At 44.8% G+C, this 17491-nt stretch overlaps 2 protein-coding genes across 2 annotated transcripts in view; both read right to left on the minus strand.

The window, feature by feature from the left end:
• Positions 1-17491, minus strand: part of LOC123638228 (N-acetyllactosaminide beta-1,6-N-acetylglucosaminyl-transferase-like) — a 94539-nt gene that overhangs the window by 45217 nt on the left and 31831 nt on the right. The gene's annotated exons all lie outside the window — the stretch shown is intronic.
• On the minus strand, positions 8001-9250 carry LOC123638230 (N-acetyllactosaminide beta-1,6-N-acetylglucosaminyl-transferase). Its single transcript, XM_045551701.1, has one exon. The coding sequence runs from the start codon at positions 8925-8927 to the stop codon at positions 8001-8003; it is 927 nt and encodes a 308-aa protein (XP_045407657.1). The 5' UTR covers positions 8928-9250.

A 17491-nucleotide genomic window follows, 5' to 3' on the forward strand; every position in this document is an offset into this window, starting at 1 on the left:
ACCCATGGATGTAAATGAGATCACCAAGGGAGAGGGAACTCCAAGAGCCACAGAGTAAACTGAGGAAAGAACTGAGGAGGATGTTCACTGAAAACTTAAATTTCCCCCAATTCTGAATTTCACTGAGGATAGTGGCTCCCAACCTCAGCTGTTAGCCAAGTCTCATTTCAATAGTCAGTAACCAAGAACACGAAAAGGACAGAGTTCTGCATTTACATGCAAGTCTCTCAAAGAGGGATTGTAAAAGGAATGACCTCTGACACATTTGGCAACATGAGAGTCTTTTCACGATCCTGGGGTTGTAGCTCAGAGTTCTGTGACAAAGTCAAAGTGCTATGACAAATTCATAACTCAAAGACCGTTGGCTTTGGTCTTTGATAGTTACCTCTTGCTGGCACTTTTAACTCTATCCGCCTTTCTAAGTAAAAACAACTTTTAGAAAAAAGTGAGTCTGTACATTGCATCGTGGACAGGGGACCGAGCATTAGATTAGAAATAAGAAGATATGAATTTGTGCCTGGCGTTGAGAACCACTAGCTGTTCGATAAATTCAACAAATATTTAGAGTAGCTACACATCCCACACAGAGGCGAGGTTGCAACGCCAGCGTGGAAAGGGGAAAATAGCATAACTGTCAAAATTCCTCTGGAGAGATCTCTCGGGAATGCACCACGCTAAGCCAACACCATCGCTCCAACACGGCCGTTCTCCCTTTCATCTTGATCCAGATGGTTGTTTCTTCTGACAAGCACTAGATGAAGAAGTTGGCTCCAGCTGAGGAGCTATGTTCTGAGATATACGTGCGCTGTGCTTTCACCAGTCAGCCGTGGGGACCCAGCCCCAGCACAGGGAAAAGCAGAATCTGTGGGGGACTCTGGAGCCCACTCATTGGGTGGAACGCAGGGCACGGTGGCATGGTAATGCCACTTACATTCAGTTGAGTTTGTGTAAGTTAAATGAATATAAGGCGGGACTTCCTCATCTTGAGCACTACTCATGTGCCAGGGCTGTGCTGGGTACGAGGAAGACAGAATTGGCATGTGCCATGGCTGCCCTTGAAGCCTGGTCTATCTAGAAGGCCCCGGAACACGGCACAGCACTGCCAGGCAGATGACAATGCGCTGTGGTACGGGAGGCTGGAAGAGTGAGGAGGAGGAAAGGCTTTTCAGAGAATGTGACTCTGAGCTGAATCTTAACAGCGCATGTCACTCGGGTGCGGGGGAGGGGAAGGGCAGCCCAGAGCCTGTCCTAGCAGAGGGCCCGGCGCATCGAGGCAGCGAGGCTGGAAGTGGCACAGTGGCGACCCACAGGTTACCCAGGGATGGGGGTGCAGCTAAAGAAGGTGCTGGAAAGCCAAGGGGGCCATATTGTGCTGAGCTCCCTGTGCTCCATTAAGGGGCTGGTCCTTACTCTGCAGGGGATGGGGGATCCACAGAAGGTTTCTAAGGAGAGAGGTGTGATCACAGGACCACAGGGCATTCTGCCGCTGCGGGGGCTGGATTAAAGCAGGCTGGGCACGGAGCAGGGGAACCTAGTCAGGAAGAAATTCTACTATTGTAGGAGACAGGAGGGTGGATGACGGCACCAGGAACGGAGAGGAGGCCAGTGGCTAGATCCAGTCCACTGAGTGTTTACTCTGCGCCCGGCGCTGTACCCGAGAGCTGGGTGCTGTCCGGTGTGTCGTTCCCAGGGCCTCGTCCAAGGGCCTGCACAGTTCGTACGTGGCCCACCTCACGCCGGGTCCGGCTCTTACACTCACTCGCTTGGCAACGGCCCACGGGCTGCTTTTCTGGTTCCTGAACACACCAGGCTCTGGCTCACCCCAGGGCCTTTGCAGTCCCTGTTCCCTCTGCCTAGAACCTCTTTCCCAAGAGCACGGCCGGCTCACTCTCCTCTCGGGATGCAACTCATGGGCTGCCTTTGCCGAGAAGCCTTTCTCGATCCACCTCCTCTAAAGTTGGTCCCTCCCTGCGTCAGCCTGTATGTTTTCTTTGTAGCACTTCTCACAGTCTCAAATGATCTTGCTTATCTCTCTGCTTTTTATTATCTGTCTCTTCCTTCTACAAGGATCCTCCGTGAGGTGGGAGTCTGTTTGTCTTAGTCACTGGTATATCCAGTACCTAGCACAGTGCCTATTTGCTCCCCAAATATTTATCCAATGAATATCCATTTTATAGATGAAAATATAATAATCATAACTAACTCATTTAAGTCTCACATATTTGATGTATATAGTATTATTTTTCCCACTTTGCACAGGAAAACTGGGGACACAAAAGTTAGGTAACTCACCCGAGCGCGGTGGCTCACGCCTGTAATCCTAGCCCTCTGGGAGGCCGAGGCGGGTGGATCGCTCGAGGTCAGGAGTTTGAGACCAGCCTGAGCAAGAGCGAGACCCCGTCTCTACTAAAAATAGAAATAAATTATCTGGACAACTAAAAATATATATAGAAAAAATTAGCCGGGCATGGTGGCGCATGCCTGTAGTCCCAGCTACTCGGGAGGCTGAGGCAGGAGGATCGCTTAAGCCCAGGAGTTTGAGGTTGCTGTGAGCTAGGCAGATGCCACGGCACTCACTGTAGCCCTGGCAACAAAGTGAGACTCTGTCTCAAAAACAAAACAAAACAAAACAAAACAAAAAGTTAGGTAACTCGTCCAAGGTCACACAGCTTGGAAATGGCAGAGCTGGGATTCACATTCAGGCGGTTTGGCTCCAGGACCCAGGCTTTTGCTGTCTGTGCTACGTAGTCACTCTAAAGCTAAGATTGACAAATGTCAGGTCACACAGCTGGTGACGAAAGAGCCAGGATTTCAACTTTAGAGCCTGAGCCCTTAACTCCTACACTCCAGAGAAACCAAATGGGCAGGGATGAGGGTGGTGAGAGCCAAGGGAGAGACAGGCCCCAGCCTGTAGGCCCGAGCTAACGGGAAGCTAGTGTCAAACTCAGGGCCATGCAAAGGGAAGAGCATGAGTTTAACTCCAAGCAGTAGAATTTGAGGTGCCCGCCGCACACGCTACCTACTGTGCTGCCTGCTTTTGGAGCAGGCACGTTACTCATACCCCCTACCCCATCTTCACATTTGCAAAGTGTGGGTTTAAGTACTCACGGGACAGGATTCTTGTGAAGATTCAGCTGAGATAATCCAGACCCATAGGTACATGTGAGTAAGCATTAATTCTCATCTTTCCTATACCTCTGCTCACATGAAAAAGCCAAAATTTTTGGGAAAATGGGCTAAATGTCAGGATGAAAGAGAAAATTTTTGAGTGAGTCCAATTATAGAACCATTCCACAAGCTTAATGAGACTTAGAATTAGCCAAATTTCATCTTCTGAACACTTGCAGCTATTGCAATAATTAAATGAAGAATTTGTAAAACGAGGTTCAATTTAAAATGTGTGTAAGTATTACTTCTCTCTCCCCTAGAAATTTTCTTTTATTCTTATTTCTTGATAGGTACATGCAATATTTGTCTTTGGACAAGTCATATATTTTAATCAAATTTTCTCATTTGTAAAACAGGACCATTAGTCTCCCTCTTATAGAGTTCTTATAAGAATTAAAGGAGAAAGCATATAAGAAATCCCTTGCAAACTAGTACTGTCCAAATATGATAAAGTACCATTATCATTTTAAAAATGTTTGTATGAGGGAAAGGGTATGGTTACTGAGATCAGTTAAAGTTGCTCATGTGGTTAAAACCACACCCCCCCATATATCATCACAAAATCTTGCCCCTCTAATAGCATGTGGACATGCTCATTAATATCTCCCCATGTAGGACAAAGAACCATCTTGCAGTGGGCACGTGCTTTTGTCTGCCCAACATCTCTCTGAGGAGCCATCCTTCACCAGGGTCCATCCCAGCCTTCAGCTCCAGGGTGGGAACGTGACCCAAGAAAGGCTGGTCAGCATTCTTTATCCCCTGATAGGAATTTAGACCAAGCAGGACCAATCTGAGGTCTCCCCTGAGATATTGCTGGAACTATCAGAAAAAGGAAAAAGAAAAAAAGAAACTATCTTTCCTCCCAGGAGAGCCAGCTGTCAAAAGCAAGTAAACCTGGAGCTACTTCTGGCCAGCTCTGAAACGTATGGGAGAACCCGCATGAATGAAGCCAAAAATGGAGGGGCAGAGAGAAAGGGTGACCAACTTGTCCCAGTTAGCCAGGGATGTTCCGGTTCTACCCATGAAAGTCCCATGCCCAGGACAGACCTGGGCAAGCGGGGACAGTTGGTCACCCCACAAAGAGACAACTGGCAAAAAAGAGTCCTGAACACGTTGTTTCTACTATTGATCCAGCTGGATTCAGAGCTCCCTAGGGTGTCTCAGGCATGTGCCCCCTGCAGGTGTTTGTTTAAGCTACCCTGAGTTGAGTTTCTGACACTTGCAACCTATAGGGTCATAACACCCTCCCAAAGAATGTGCACATACAAACAAAAGTCACAGTTAAAAAAGCAAAATGAATCAAAGTAGGAAACACACTATTTTTAGAATTAAAAAAATGAGGAAATGTGATCATGTGGTCCCTTCTGAGGTTGAAAGAATTTGACAAAGGGGCTCTGAAAAAAAATGTACACAAAATGGAAAAAGGAAGACAGACAAATGAAAACATTCTTATGGAACAAAAACACCATGGCATGAGAAAGGTCAGGGTAATGAATGAGCAAAGATTCGAAAGGACAAACTTAACGCAGCGAGGGAAAAAATTAGCTAAAACCAAAGCATGTAATATCTTTGCCTTTTCCTTAGAGATGAACCAGCCCTGCGGGGGGTGTGAAGACAGTCTAGCCGTGGGAATGCACCATGCAGAAACTAGACCAGTAGCCGCTTGGGCAAGTGCTGAACAATTCACAAGAGGTAGAGCAAAAGTCCAAATGGCCTCAGGCACTCTGCCTCCTGGGGACAGGTGGACAGTTGAAAATGCTACATGAATAACCCGAAGAGTTAGAGAAAATGGGTTTTTCTTAAGGTGACAGAGCAGGAATTACAAAGATCTGAGAAGCTAGAAAATGCGAGGGTGCACCAGAAGGCAGGGTAAGCTACCACCATCAGAATCTGATGCTCTGTAGCGCGAGTCAGAGAAACCTGTGACTCTAGAGGGTTTCCTCTGGCAAGGTGGACACACATCTGTACACGAGCCACGCAGAACAGAATGACAGCCACGCCACCTGGCTCCCCCGAACGGTGTGAGTCTGGAGCTCTCAAGAACCTCGTTCTGGCCTGTTCTATCACCACTTCTAACACAGCGTGCAGAGAGCCTAAAGGCTGAAAACCAAGAGAGAAGTCATCCTCTCAAGAGAATGGCACTCTGGAAAAACAAAAGGCAGTGTGAAGCTATGAGAGTTAGGGCTACTCCTACCAATATCCTTTCTGCTCAGCCTTACCCACTCTAAATGATTTTCACTTTGTTTTCTGGTACCATATAATTCTAGGGTGCTAATCATTTTCTTGGTCGTATGACTCTTGGGGGTGTTCTGGGAAATCTGATGTGCCCGCACAGGGTCCTTCTAACGCACGTATTTAGGCGAAAGGGAGGCAGTGCCTTCGAGGGGAGAAATGAACAGCACCCTCTGTGCTCACATGTTTGCAAAAAAGACGTTTACGCTGTGCCTACAAAGAACTTTTCCCCTTAAAACATGACATTGAAAGTAGAAGAGCTGATGTGATTAAAGGCTGTCTTGGTTATAAAGAACCGATTCACACTCTAAATCTTAAATCACAAAGCGTGCTCAAGCGTAAAACCGCTGGAGTTACTCGAGCGTGTGATTAGATTTTATGTGGCCTTTGAAGGTGGGGAGGGCCACCGCCAGGGCATTTGATGATTTGTTTGCTTTAATTCACTTGTAATTTTGGAAAGGCCCCACCTAGGAGCAGGATATCCTTTCTCCCTGAACCAGGATGTTGCCCAGAGTCTAAGAAAAGAAGAGGCAGAGCCCCAGGAAATGGCGCACTACCCTGAAACGCATCCCTTGCAGAATCAGGGCAGACCATGCTCACCTTCCTTTCTGGAGAGATGCTCTCTAGAGGGGCTCTCACTTCCAATTCCTGCAAGGGAAACGGGATGTACTTGCCCAAGTCAAAGGACAATGTGGAATCCAGTCTCACCAGCACTTCCGCCTTTCTCTCTATAGATTCCTGGTGGCTGCATGTTAAGTGTTTATGTGGTTCTGGGCATTGTGTCTTTTGCAAAGAAGGGCGTGTGTAGGAATGAAAGAGGCCCCTCATTTTCGAGCTGGAGAGATTTGAGGTTCTGTGATTTACATGGGGTCACACTGTTGCCCTGAGTGGGCAGAAGCCAGGGTGCCAATCCCACAAACCTACAGCAAAAAAGATATTCTTTCTTGTACCTATATAGATATCTTTCTTGGTCTCCCAAGAGACCAAGATCATTTGTCTATTTGACTAGGGCAGGGAAGAGGAAGGGTGTCAGGAAAAACAGGGTGTTCTTCTCCCCTTGACTTTTCTTATACTGACTTGACATTGATAAAACTAACCAGCCTTCTGGCAAAGTAACTACAGACATTCAACACAAACCAAAACCCATGTTTTTCTTTTGTCCTTTTTTTTTAAAGCGACAATCCAGACTTTTGCTATGTTACGAAATGCCTTCATCTCAGTACAATACCTAAGGAACCACATGGCTAGTACCCAACTTAAGAATTTTAAGGAAACGGTGAAAATAGAAATGGAATAAATATTTAAATAGGAACATCAACCTCTAAGTGCCTAATGCTCCTAAATTATATGTCGATGATGGAAACAACAGATGAAAGGTGAAAAGATGGTGGCCACTGGTTAGGAGAAAGAGAATCAGGAAAAAGAGAATGCATAGTGCACGAGGGAGCCCTGTTCACCAGGGAAGCTACCTTGGGATTTGGAGACTGTACATGGTATTTTCCAGAGAATGCCGGCGTGTTTATCGCCCAGCAGGCCCTGCCCTGCAGCCTGAGAGCACCTACCAGCGTTTCCAACTTGGCAGGCCCCCAACAACCAGAACAATGATTGCTTTTCTCTAGCTATAATAATGCTGTCTAGTTCATCAGAGATCCATTTTGTATTTTTCATTGAGTCCAAAACACACTGTTTCCTTCAGAAGAAATCCTATCACGTTTTATACATTTTAAAAAATGATTGATCTGGTCAATATTAGTAAAGGTAGAAAAATCTTGATGAGAGAGGAAGAAGTTTCTTCTGGAATCTCATTATTTTATCTTAAGTAAAATGTGTTTTTAAAAAAACCCTACAGACATGATAAGGCGCACGCATGAGTCCAAATATTTTTCAGCTCACTGGGTCCCAGGGAGACAGCTGTGGAGCCTGATAAAGCCTCATGCTTTGACATTCATTCATTCACTCATTCATTCATCTAATATGTATTTACTGAGAATTTACTATGTGTTCTAAGCATTAAGGACACAGCAGTAACAAGATACAAAATGACCCTGGCTTCATTGAGCTAGTACACAGAAGGTCAAGAACAAGCCCATGCAAAGAGGTAAATATGATAATTCCAGACGGTAATAAACTCTTTGAAGGGAAAATAGGGTGATGTACTGGCCAGTGGCCAGGAGGCACGGTCAGAGCTGCCCATATCTGAGAGTTGAGATCTGGCTGAGGAAGAAGGAGCCTGCGTTGGCCTAAAGTAGGCAGGAGGATGGCCAGGCAAAGGCCCTGGGGTAAGAGCAAGCTTGACAAATTTGGGAGAAAGAAAGAACAGCAGTGTGGACTGAGAACAATGATACCGATTGTGGGAAAGATTGAGTAAGATGATGTATGCGAAAGAACTTGAACTGCAAAGCGATACCACGGAAAGTTATTATTTGGTAATGCTAGACTATGTGAATGATCACATAAAGAATATCATTCTGCATTTAGAAAGGACTAGGGTGAAAACCATACAGATTTCAGTTTTCATCTTCTACTTCCTAATAAAAAGTGGCTGGCTCTTCCACAGCCCTTCCAAATATGGCACTCTCCTTTGTGAGAAACACGGAATCTCACATACCTGGAATTCTGTTGAGCGTCACCCAGAAATGTTCATCAGGACTGAAAGTGTCCTTGGACCACTGGAGCAAATCGGTGGCCCGAGGGTCATGGAGGACAAAGTTGGCAAACTCTCTTGACAGAGCCACATAGGCAGAGCCAAAGTAAATGGTGAGATTGTGGGGGGGAGGCGGCTTCAACGCTGGCGTTCTTATCACATAGGAAAGCTCTCTGCCCAGGTGCTCTCGGTGGACATACTTAGTCCGTCCAACTGCATGAGCTGGGGGCAGCACCCCTGGGGTAATATTTTTCCCTTTAAATGCTTTCAGATACTGAACTATTTCCTTGTTGGTTTTCAGGGGGAAGTCTTGCCCACAGGTGTTGATGACGTACTTCCATGAGACCTCTGAGCTTGAAAGATCTTTGATGCAGTTGAGGTCAGCCTGGAGCCTGGAGATCCCACCGTAGACAACTGGCTCCATCTTGGAAGCCAGAAAAGCATTTGGGAAGCAGCTCAGCAATTGTTCCACTGTGTCTTTAAATTCAACTGTGGCCTTTTCATCTATGTGAACACAGTAGATATTTTGGGGCATGTAAATAGCCCTGAAGAGCCTTGCAAAGGTATCAAAATGGTGATGGATGACCATTATATATGCCAAAGGAAATTGAGCTTCTTCTTTAGATAAAGGAGCCGTGATATAGTGGCTTTGGGTCAAGTATTCCTTGCAAGAAGACTTCTCATGGATCAGTAGTTTGTTTCTCCACAGGAAAGGTGTTTTCCCGTTGATAAAGGATGTGCAAACTTGAGTCAGCATCAAAGAGTCTGAGATATTTAGTCTCTGGAAGCTTTGATCTCCCCCAAAATTGAACACATAGAACACGATAAAGATGACGACACTAGAGATGGAAACTACGAAGAGGTAATGCATCGATGAAGGCATGCCTCAAAGAAGGGCGGACCCCGTCAGAGGCCGCCCAAATCTGTGAGTTTCTTTCCAAACTTACTCGTTTCTCTGAGTTCTTACTTTGGTACATTCTCCAGTCACTCCCACCCTGAAGCCGCTGCTGCGAATTTATTCAGAATCATCCCGAGAGTGCGGCTGCCGGCTGTCTCCGTGCACACACTGGAGACTGACCCGCCTCTCTCAACCCTCCTTTGTTTAAATCCCTGCTGCAGGTTGCTTCAGCCCGGCCCGGCGTTTCCCCTCCCTCTGCCTCCCTGTTTGCATCTGCCAGCTGCTTCCCCCAAACTCTGCCAACCCCTTTCTCCCCCTACAGCTTTAGTTTCTCAGATTTCTCTTCTTTCATTTCCCGTGTCTTCCCCCCTCCACTGCCGGCCCCGTGTCATGACCGTTTATTACCATTCGGGGAATTAGCGCCGGGAGGGCCGAGTTGCAGGGATGAGCTCCGGCGGGCGTGCGGCTTCCTGCTAGTCACCCGCGGCGGCCGGGCTTGTCCCCGCTTGCGCGCGTGGCGGCGATCCACAGCCCGCTCTCGGCCCTTCCAGCGCCGTCCGCGGGAGGTAGCACGGCCTCTGTTTTCCCACACGCTGTTTCATGAGACCTGACTCAAGTGACAAAATCCAAAAGAAAAGAGAACCTCATCCATCCCAGCTCCATCCTAATGCTTTCTGGCCCCACCTGCCCTTTTTCAAAACCAGAGCTTGCTGGAGGAGGCGTTCCAGTCCTAGGGGATCTGAAATCGAGGGGCTCCTGGTCCCATGATACTGAAATGAACCTCTCTCCTCTCACTTCCCGCATCCGCTGTGGGGTTTGTCACAGAATGCTGGGGTCAGACGAACAAGTCCTGAGCCACATCCTCTGCTCTGGATGAGACCTTAAAGCTTCATGGGAAAGAACTTGAATCCTGGCCACAAATGATATTTACATAGGGGATCTAGGGGAGGCATTCAGGCTTTAACTACGCAGAGAACATGCTGGAATGCTCAGGGAAGTGTTGTACACCCGTCCAGATCAGCTTATCGACCATCTAGGAAATGAATATTGTTTTCCCCTATTTGTAAAAATAGTAGTGTTTTGGCTAAGGAGTATCAAGCTATTTTACTTAGAAGGTTCTCATTTTCAACTTCTCACTTTTCCACTGGCTATTTTCTTTAATGAAATATAGATTAATGCATTTTACTTAATATGCTCTTAAAATGACTTCTAAGACACCAGTTTAACTACTGACTGCCTTTCCAATCCCCTCACTAGGTACCTGAATTTAACAACTCAGTGCCTCAACCCCATAGCATTCACACATGGTGGAAACTGAGCCCCTCGCCCACCCTATGAAGAAAGTCCTTTAATGCACATTCTCTTCTTCCTTTTGAACAGTTTCTACCATACCATTAATTGGAATTGATAGGAAACCATACTGATTCCTTGCTTTCACCATGCATAGGAACATCAATGCTACCCCCAGGATTCATGGCACCATGAACTCCAACTGAATGACATATCATTTCCTGAGCACACTGTCGTTTTCATTCTTCTAGCTCAAATTTTTACATTTTTCATTCTTCTAGCTTGTATATTATTTTTCTCTCTCCCTTACTAAATGCTCCTCACCACTCTCCACCCCCCAAATAAACTTTCTATATAACCAAATCCTGGATTTTTAGGTCAAAGAAAAAGAAAATATAGCCATTATGTGAATAAAATGGATCAATCTAATTCTCAGTGTCTTCTATGGAGTACAGCAAAGAGAATGACCTAAAGTTCATGAAAATTCAATCCCAAGCTTTCATTTTCCCAAATAATACCTTCAGATTACTATACATCCTATTTCTAAACAACAGAGAGTAATTTCAATAGCTTGTCTGACACAGCCTTGTGGCTTAGAGTGCATATTAAAATACTTGCAGTTTGCCAAAGCATTCAGTGTGCATAATTTAATTAGGGCAACAGAGTCTGTTTACATTGTTATTTCCAACTGGCCAATAACATGAGGGTTCAGATTTATACAGGCTTAGAGGACAGACATTAATAATGTTACTATATTAAGAATATGGACACTAGCCAAATTAGGAACTTTCATAATACCTCTGTATTCAATCCACTACTTCAAATGGCATCGTTTGCGTGTTGAAAAATAGAGCTGTTTTTCCTCCGAGCTCTTTTGACTGTCCTTGGGCCAATTTCCCCCACCCTTACGTCCTCATATTAAAAAAATCCCTATAGAATTTTTTTTTTTAATTGCTTATTGAATTAGTGAAGGCCTTTTATTATCTGTTACCTTTTCTTCCTAATAGGCCCTACCACTTGCTCGTCTAGAATAGACACCATGTACTTTTTGGCTACTGAGACTGAACAGCTAGCTCAGCCTTCCCTGCTTGACTTTTCCTGCAGCTGAGGACAAAGTTGACACTTGCAGGCCTAGCAACCTTGCCTTGTCACTCACTTTGGAAGCAGTTATTCCCGATCTAGGCTATTACTCAGGCTAGACATGCTTACCTTCCTCTGGGGCCATCTTAAAGGCTTTCTTTAAGCCTAAAGTCCTAATGCTGCAGGACCTAGAGAAAACGAGTTGGAGGTGTACAACACAGAGTTTGCTGCTTGCCAGGCTAAGTCAACTAGTGAGGGGAGGTGGAAAAAAACTTGTGTGTTGTTGCGCTAAAAAACCTGGAGTGCATCTCGTCGCCAGAAGAGCCCACCTCCAGGCAGTGCATGGAGGATGCTGTACACACTTCCTCCCGCATCTTTCTCCTAATTGCATGTACAAATGCAAACTTAATTTCACTTTCATAATTGCTCTGGGACTTGTTTGTCTATTGCCAATTAACTGCTATCCTTTAGTTAGGAAAGAACTTGAGGGGATACAGGTTTGAGTAGCAACACTAGATTTATAATGTTAAATAATGGCAAGAAGGGTCCTGAGAGGACTGGCTGGGATCAAGTTTGTTGAAGTAGCATTGAGGGGCTAAGCTACGAGGGGAGAAAATTTTAAATAAATGAGGTGAGATGGTATCTATTCTTGGGCTCCCTGATGGCTCTTCTCTTGGAAGGGTATTTTTATGTAGTTTGCTTTGTTATTGAAGTAAGTCGAAGGACCTAGGGATTTGTTCTTAATTATAAAATATAGGGATTTGTTTTTTCCCTTGATCTAAGAGTAATACATGGGAAAAGAGAGAGTGTTGGCAGTCCAATTCACTTTGGACATCCAATTAAGTGCAGTTGTCCCTTGGTGTCCGTGGAGGATTGGTTCCAAGACCCCCTGCAGATACCAGAATCCACAAATGCTCAAGTCCCTGATATAACGTGGTGTAGTATTTGCATATAACCTATGCACTTCCTCCTGTATACTTTAAATCATCTCTAGATTACTTACAATACCTAATGTAATACGAATGCTGTATAAATAGTTGTTATACTATATTGTTTAGGGAATGCCAAGAAAAAAAAGTCTGTACACGTTCAGTACAGACACAACCATTCTTTTTTTCTTTCCTGAATATTTTCAATCTGAGATTGGTTGAATCCAAAGTTTTAGGACCCAGGATAAGGTTTGTAAATGCCACCATGATGCTAAAGAGAAGCGAGACATTTCCAAAGCACATCTTTAACTAAAACAACAATTCTCTCATAACTGAGAGGTCCTCCAACTGGGTTCACTGGGGGAAAATCCTCCTTCTCCTGGGGCCCAATCATTTTACTTTCTCTACCATCTAACTAATTAGCAACAGAAGAAGTTGTTGTCTAGATCACAGAACCTAAAGCACTATGTTAAACTCTCATCTTAGAGAGAGGAAGAAGTTTAATATGCAGGATTTTAAAGACCCAGGTGGCAAGTCCAGAGGTGGTCATGCCAAGCCCAACCAAACTGAGTCATCACCATGTGAGCTGGAGTGATCTGCACCTGGTTTTGATACAGCAAAGTTATCATGGAAACACTCTCTGGATGCTGGATGACACCAAGCAAATACTTGCAAAAGACAGTACACCAAGTATTTAAATAGGCAAATGTTAGAGCACATGCAGCTAGGGGCAATCTTCTATTAGCATACATTTAGGAATTAGAAATATGAAGATCCTGACATTTGGGGATTTAGAAATTGAAAAAATAAATTACCAAAAGTAAGTTATGGCCAATTAACATTTTAAGACAAAACTCACCACTGAATTTACATATGGAAATTGTTTAATACTGACTAGGAGGGCAACTGACTCATTCATTGTATTACCAAAACATTTGATTCCACAAGTATTCAGCCAAATTGGGTGTGTCTGTATCTTGGGGATAAGGACAGTTCTGATCAGTGATTTGCAAACTTTAGCTTAACATCTCATCACTTGGAGGGGCTGTTAAACCACAGGTGGCAGGGCCCCCACCCTAAGAGTTCAGTAGGTTCCAGGTGAGCTTAATAGTTTGCATTTACGTCCCAGATAATGGTGAAACTGCTGGTGCCTAAAGTTTGAGAATCAATGGACCTGAGACCAAAATTCCTTGATTTTTTTTCCTCAATGGCCCCATCTGATCTACCTTTCTATAACTAAGTAATATACTATAATAAAAAAACAATGTTTGGGGGTAAACAGTACTGTACAATTTGGAAATACTTAATACACAGGAACTCAAATGGTGAATAATCTGATCCCAAGAGCAAAATTTACTATGTGAAACTATTGGTGGTACTAGGAAGAATGGGAGAGGATGGAGATACAGGAACACCTGGTACTGATATTTAAATGAGAGAAACCCTAGTTACAAATCATCTTGCCCCAAATGCTGCCTCTAATTACTAGACAGTGACCACACCTGTGCATAATCCATCTTTTACAAAATATGGATGAGGATTTAACAAGAAACACTACTGTACTGAGTGTGTAGTGTTTCATAAGCTGGATGATGTAGGGGAAGGATGAGAGAGAGAGAGAGAAAGAAAAAATACCAAGTTAATTGATGAAGATGTGCAGCAACTGGAATGCTCACGCATTGCTGGGGAAGTGTAAACGGGCACGACAACTTTCGAAAACCAACAATATCTACTAAAGTTGAGCATATCTATATCCTATGACCCAGCAATTCCATTCGCAGGTATTTACTCAACAGAAATACACACATATTTATCTAAGGGTATATAGTTCAATATTCATTGCAGCCATATTCATAATAGACCCCAATTGGAAACTACTCAAATGCCCATCAGTAATTACTATATAGCAGGGTTTCTCAACCTTGACACCATTGGCATTTGGGGCTGAAAAATGCCTTGTTGTGAGGACTGTCCTGTGCATTATAGGGTGTTTAGGAGCATCCTTGGCCTCTACCCACTAAAGCCACTAGCATCTTCTGCCTCCTTTACCCCACCTCTGACAACTAAAAATGTCTGCGGATATTGGTCTCCTCTCTATATCAAAATGAGAATGAATAAAACACAACTGCCTGCAACAAAACAGATGAATCTCACAAACAATGTTGAGCAAAACAAAAACAAAAACAAAACAGAAGAAAGAGTACATGCTGTATATTTCTATTTACATAAAGTACAAAGACAGTTAAAAATAATGTCTGCTTAGACATCAGGGTAGTGAATACAATACTGGTTGGATGAGTATGTTTACTTTGTGAAAATGCATTAAGCTGAACATATATGGTATGTGCACTTTTTTTTTTTTTTGAGACAGGGTCTTGCTCTGTCACCCAGGCTGGAGTGCAGTGGTGCAATCATGGCTCACTGCAACCTGGAACTCACAGGCTCATGTAATCCTCCTGCCTCTGCCTCCCGAGTAACTAGGACCACCATGCCTTGCTAATTTTTTTAAATTTTTTTGTAGAGATAGGATCTTGTTATATTGCCCCAGCTGTCCTCTAACTCCTGGCCTCAAGCCACCCTCCTTTTTCAGCCTTCCAAAATGCTGGGATTATAGGCATGAGCCACTGCACCCAGCCAACTTTTCTGTGTTTTATAATACTTTGCCAAAAATAAATGAATGAATGAGTCACGGTCTTTCTCTCAGAAAATCTTTTCCAAGGGAGTCTTCAGGTGAGTGGGGATCAGGAGTCCATTTTGAATAATTACTATTTACAGATAGCCCATGTGGTCAGATACGCTGCAGTACCACATACCAGAGCCCCCACCACTTCTTCCTTAAGCAGACTGACTGCTAAGGGAGTTTCCACTCTGCTTCCTCTGACACCAGCCACCGTCAGCCATGACCCAACCACCTCCTCTTCCTGCCGTCAGCAGTGTCCAGGAGGAAAGGAGCTATGAGAAAACAAGTGGTTAAAGCTTAATTTAAAAACCTGTTGTGATCCTCAACACAGAACTGGTGCTTGCCCTTTAAGGCACTTACAATCTAGATTATATAAGGACAGGGAGGCGGCTGCACTGACAGGCAGAATGGATGGTAGAATAGGGTCCCAGGGAGTATGAGTGGTGATGCTGATAGCTGCCACTGGGGGCTACAATGACCCCCACTTTCCTGATGGGGAAACTGAGACTCAGGAGGTTACTGGTCTTTGCACTCCCCCCGCCAGCTTTAATGCCCCAAGGTCACTCAGCTAGAAAGGACAGACCTGGAACTTGAACATGAGGGGCTTGGCTCCCAAGCTCTTGCTCTTAGTCCCTGTACCAACCTGTCCCCTTTCTGGGAGGGCCAGGAACGTCTTGGCATCAGGGCGCAGATCTGCTTCATGGAGAAACCCTGAGATGTAAGGAGAGCTGTGTTCACTTTTGGATAAGACACATCCCTTTCTTTTTCCAACATGCCTTTTCTTTTCCTTTGGGTGGTGGGGGGGGCAGAGTCTCACTCTGTTGCCCGGGCTAGAGTGCCATGGCGTCAGCCTAGCTCACAGCAACCTCAAACTTCTGGGCTTAAGCGATCCTCCCACCTCAGCCTCCTGAGTAGCTGGGACTACAGGCATGAGGCACTGTGCCCGGCTAATGTTTTCTATATATATTTTTAGTTGTCCAGCTAATTTCTTTCCATATTTTTTTAGGAGAGATGGGGTCTCGCTCTTGCTCAGGCTGGTCTTGAACTCCTGAGCTCAAACGATCTGCCTGCCTCAGCCTCCCAGAGTGCTAGGATTACAGGCGTGAGCCACCGCAGCTGGCCCCAACATGCCTTTTCTTTCTCTCACATCCAGTCAATCAGCATTAATATTGAGAATATGCCTAGGCTACAAACACTGTGAAATTTCTTTTCCTTTCCCTCCAACTTCTTCATTGCTCAGAAAACCATTTGGACAAACCTTTTTCTTACAGCTCCAAATTCCATCTCTTCAGCCCCCTCCTCCGGTGATCACATTTCTGCATGTTCTGAGCAGTCACAAGCAGAAGGCATGATCCAGGGTATGTCTGTCCCCAGGTTGGACTAGAATCCAAGCCCTGGCCCTTGACTAATTAACCAGGCAACTAGAAGTAATCTCAAGGGACAAAGTAGCTGTGTACCATTGTTACAGCTTCTCTTTCTGCAGAGAACAAGTCACCATGCCCAAAGTACCTCTTTCTCTGCTCCCACCTGGTACAGTCCGAGCTCAGATTTCGCCCCTGTGCTTCCCGGACTCCCACCCATCACAGTCCTCACAACACCTGCTCTCCTGATTGCTCTTCGAAACTTGTTTATTTATAACCTTTCTTATGAAGGCGAGGTTGGGGACTATCCAGATGACAATATACTGACACACTATTACAAGAATTCCATCACAATCAGTTTTACAAAAAAGTTAAATAATTGCACTGAAAATCATCCATATGGCCATTTAGATGCCCTCCCCGCTCCTGCCCACCCGGCAAGAGGGCGGAAGTACATGGAGTGTATGGGCTCTGGCTCTGGTCGGGTTTGCCAGGAAGGGGGAAGAGAGAGGGTAGATCTCAGTTTCCTCATTAGAAAAGGGGGGAGGCATTGTAGCCCCTGGTGCCAGCTATCAATGTCATCACTCATACTTTGTGGTTCGCTGTTAAATCATCCCCTCTGTTGCCAGCGCTGCCAGCTCCTTCCTCTCAGTTCCTCTCTTGCTAGTCACAGCAGCATAGCTGCATCTTTTGACCCAAGCTTGAAAGTCACAGTTCTTCTCGAAGGGGCCCTCTGTCCACAGCACTTTTTCCAACTACTGCCCACCTCAGGTCTAGAAATAGTAACAGTTTCACTATTGCTGGTCCTGGGTATTGCGATATCTCTTATAGCTTCCCTCTACTCTGCCCACACTTTCATTTATAGTTCTTTTATTAAGCCTTTCTTGATTAGCCTAATTTGACTGTGTTGTCTGTTTCTTGCTGGGGCCCTGACCAACACGATGGAATATAAAAGATAGCACAAAAGAATACTTATAATTATTTCATGTAGATTATCATTGAATGCTCAACCTTGTGAAGTAGGCACAATTATTATCCCCATTTTACAGATGAGCAAGTGAGACTTAAAGAGGTCCAACATATTGCCGGAGGTCATGAAGTTGGGCAGTACTGGAGCTGGGCTTTGAATTTATACAGTCAGGCTGTAATGACCATAGCTCTACTGCCTCCCAGCACGAATAGATTTATAAAGGTTTCACAATTCTTTCA

This window comes from Lemur catta, chromosome 5 (assembly GCF_020740605.2).
Source record: "Lemur catta isolate mLemCat1 chromosome 5, mLemCat1.pri, whole genome shotgun sequence".
NCBI classification, from domain to species: domain Eukaryota; kingdom Metazoa; phylum Chordata; class Mammalia; order Primates; family Lemuridae; genus Lemur; species Lemur catta.

Bases quoted from the DNA above. Each gene is read 5' to 3' on its own strand.
- LOC123638230 (XM_045551701.1), bottom strand. From the start codon at position 8,927: ATGCCTTCATCGATGCATTACCTCTTCGTAGTTTCCATCTCTAGTGTC.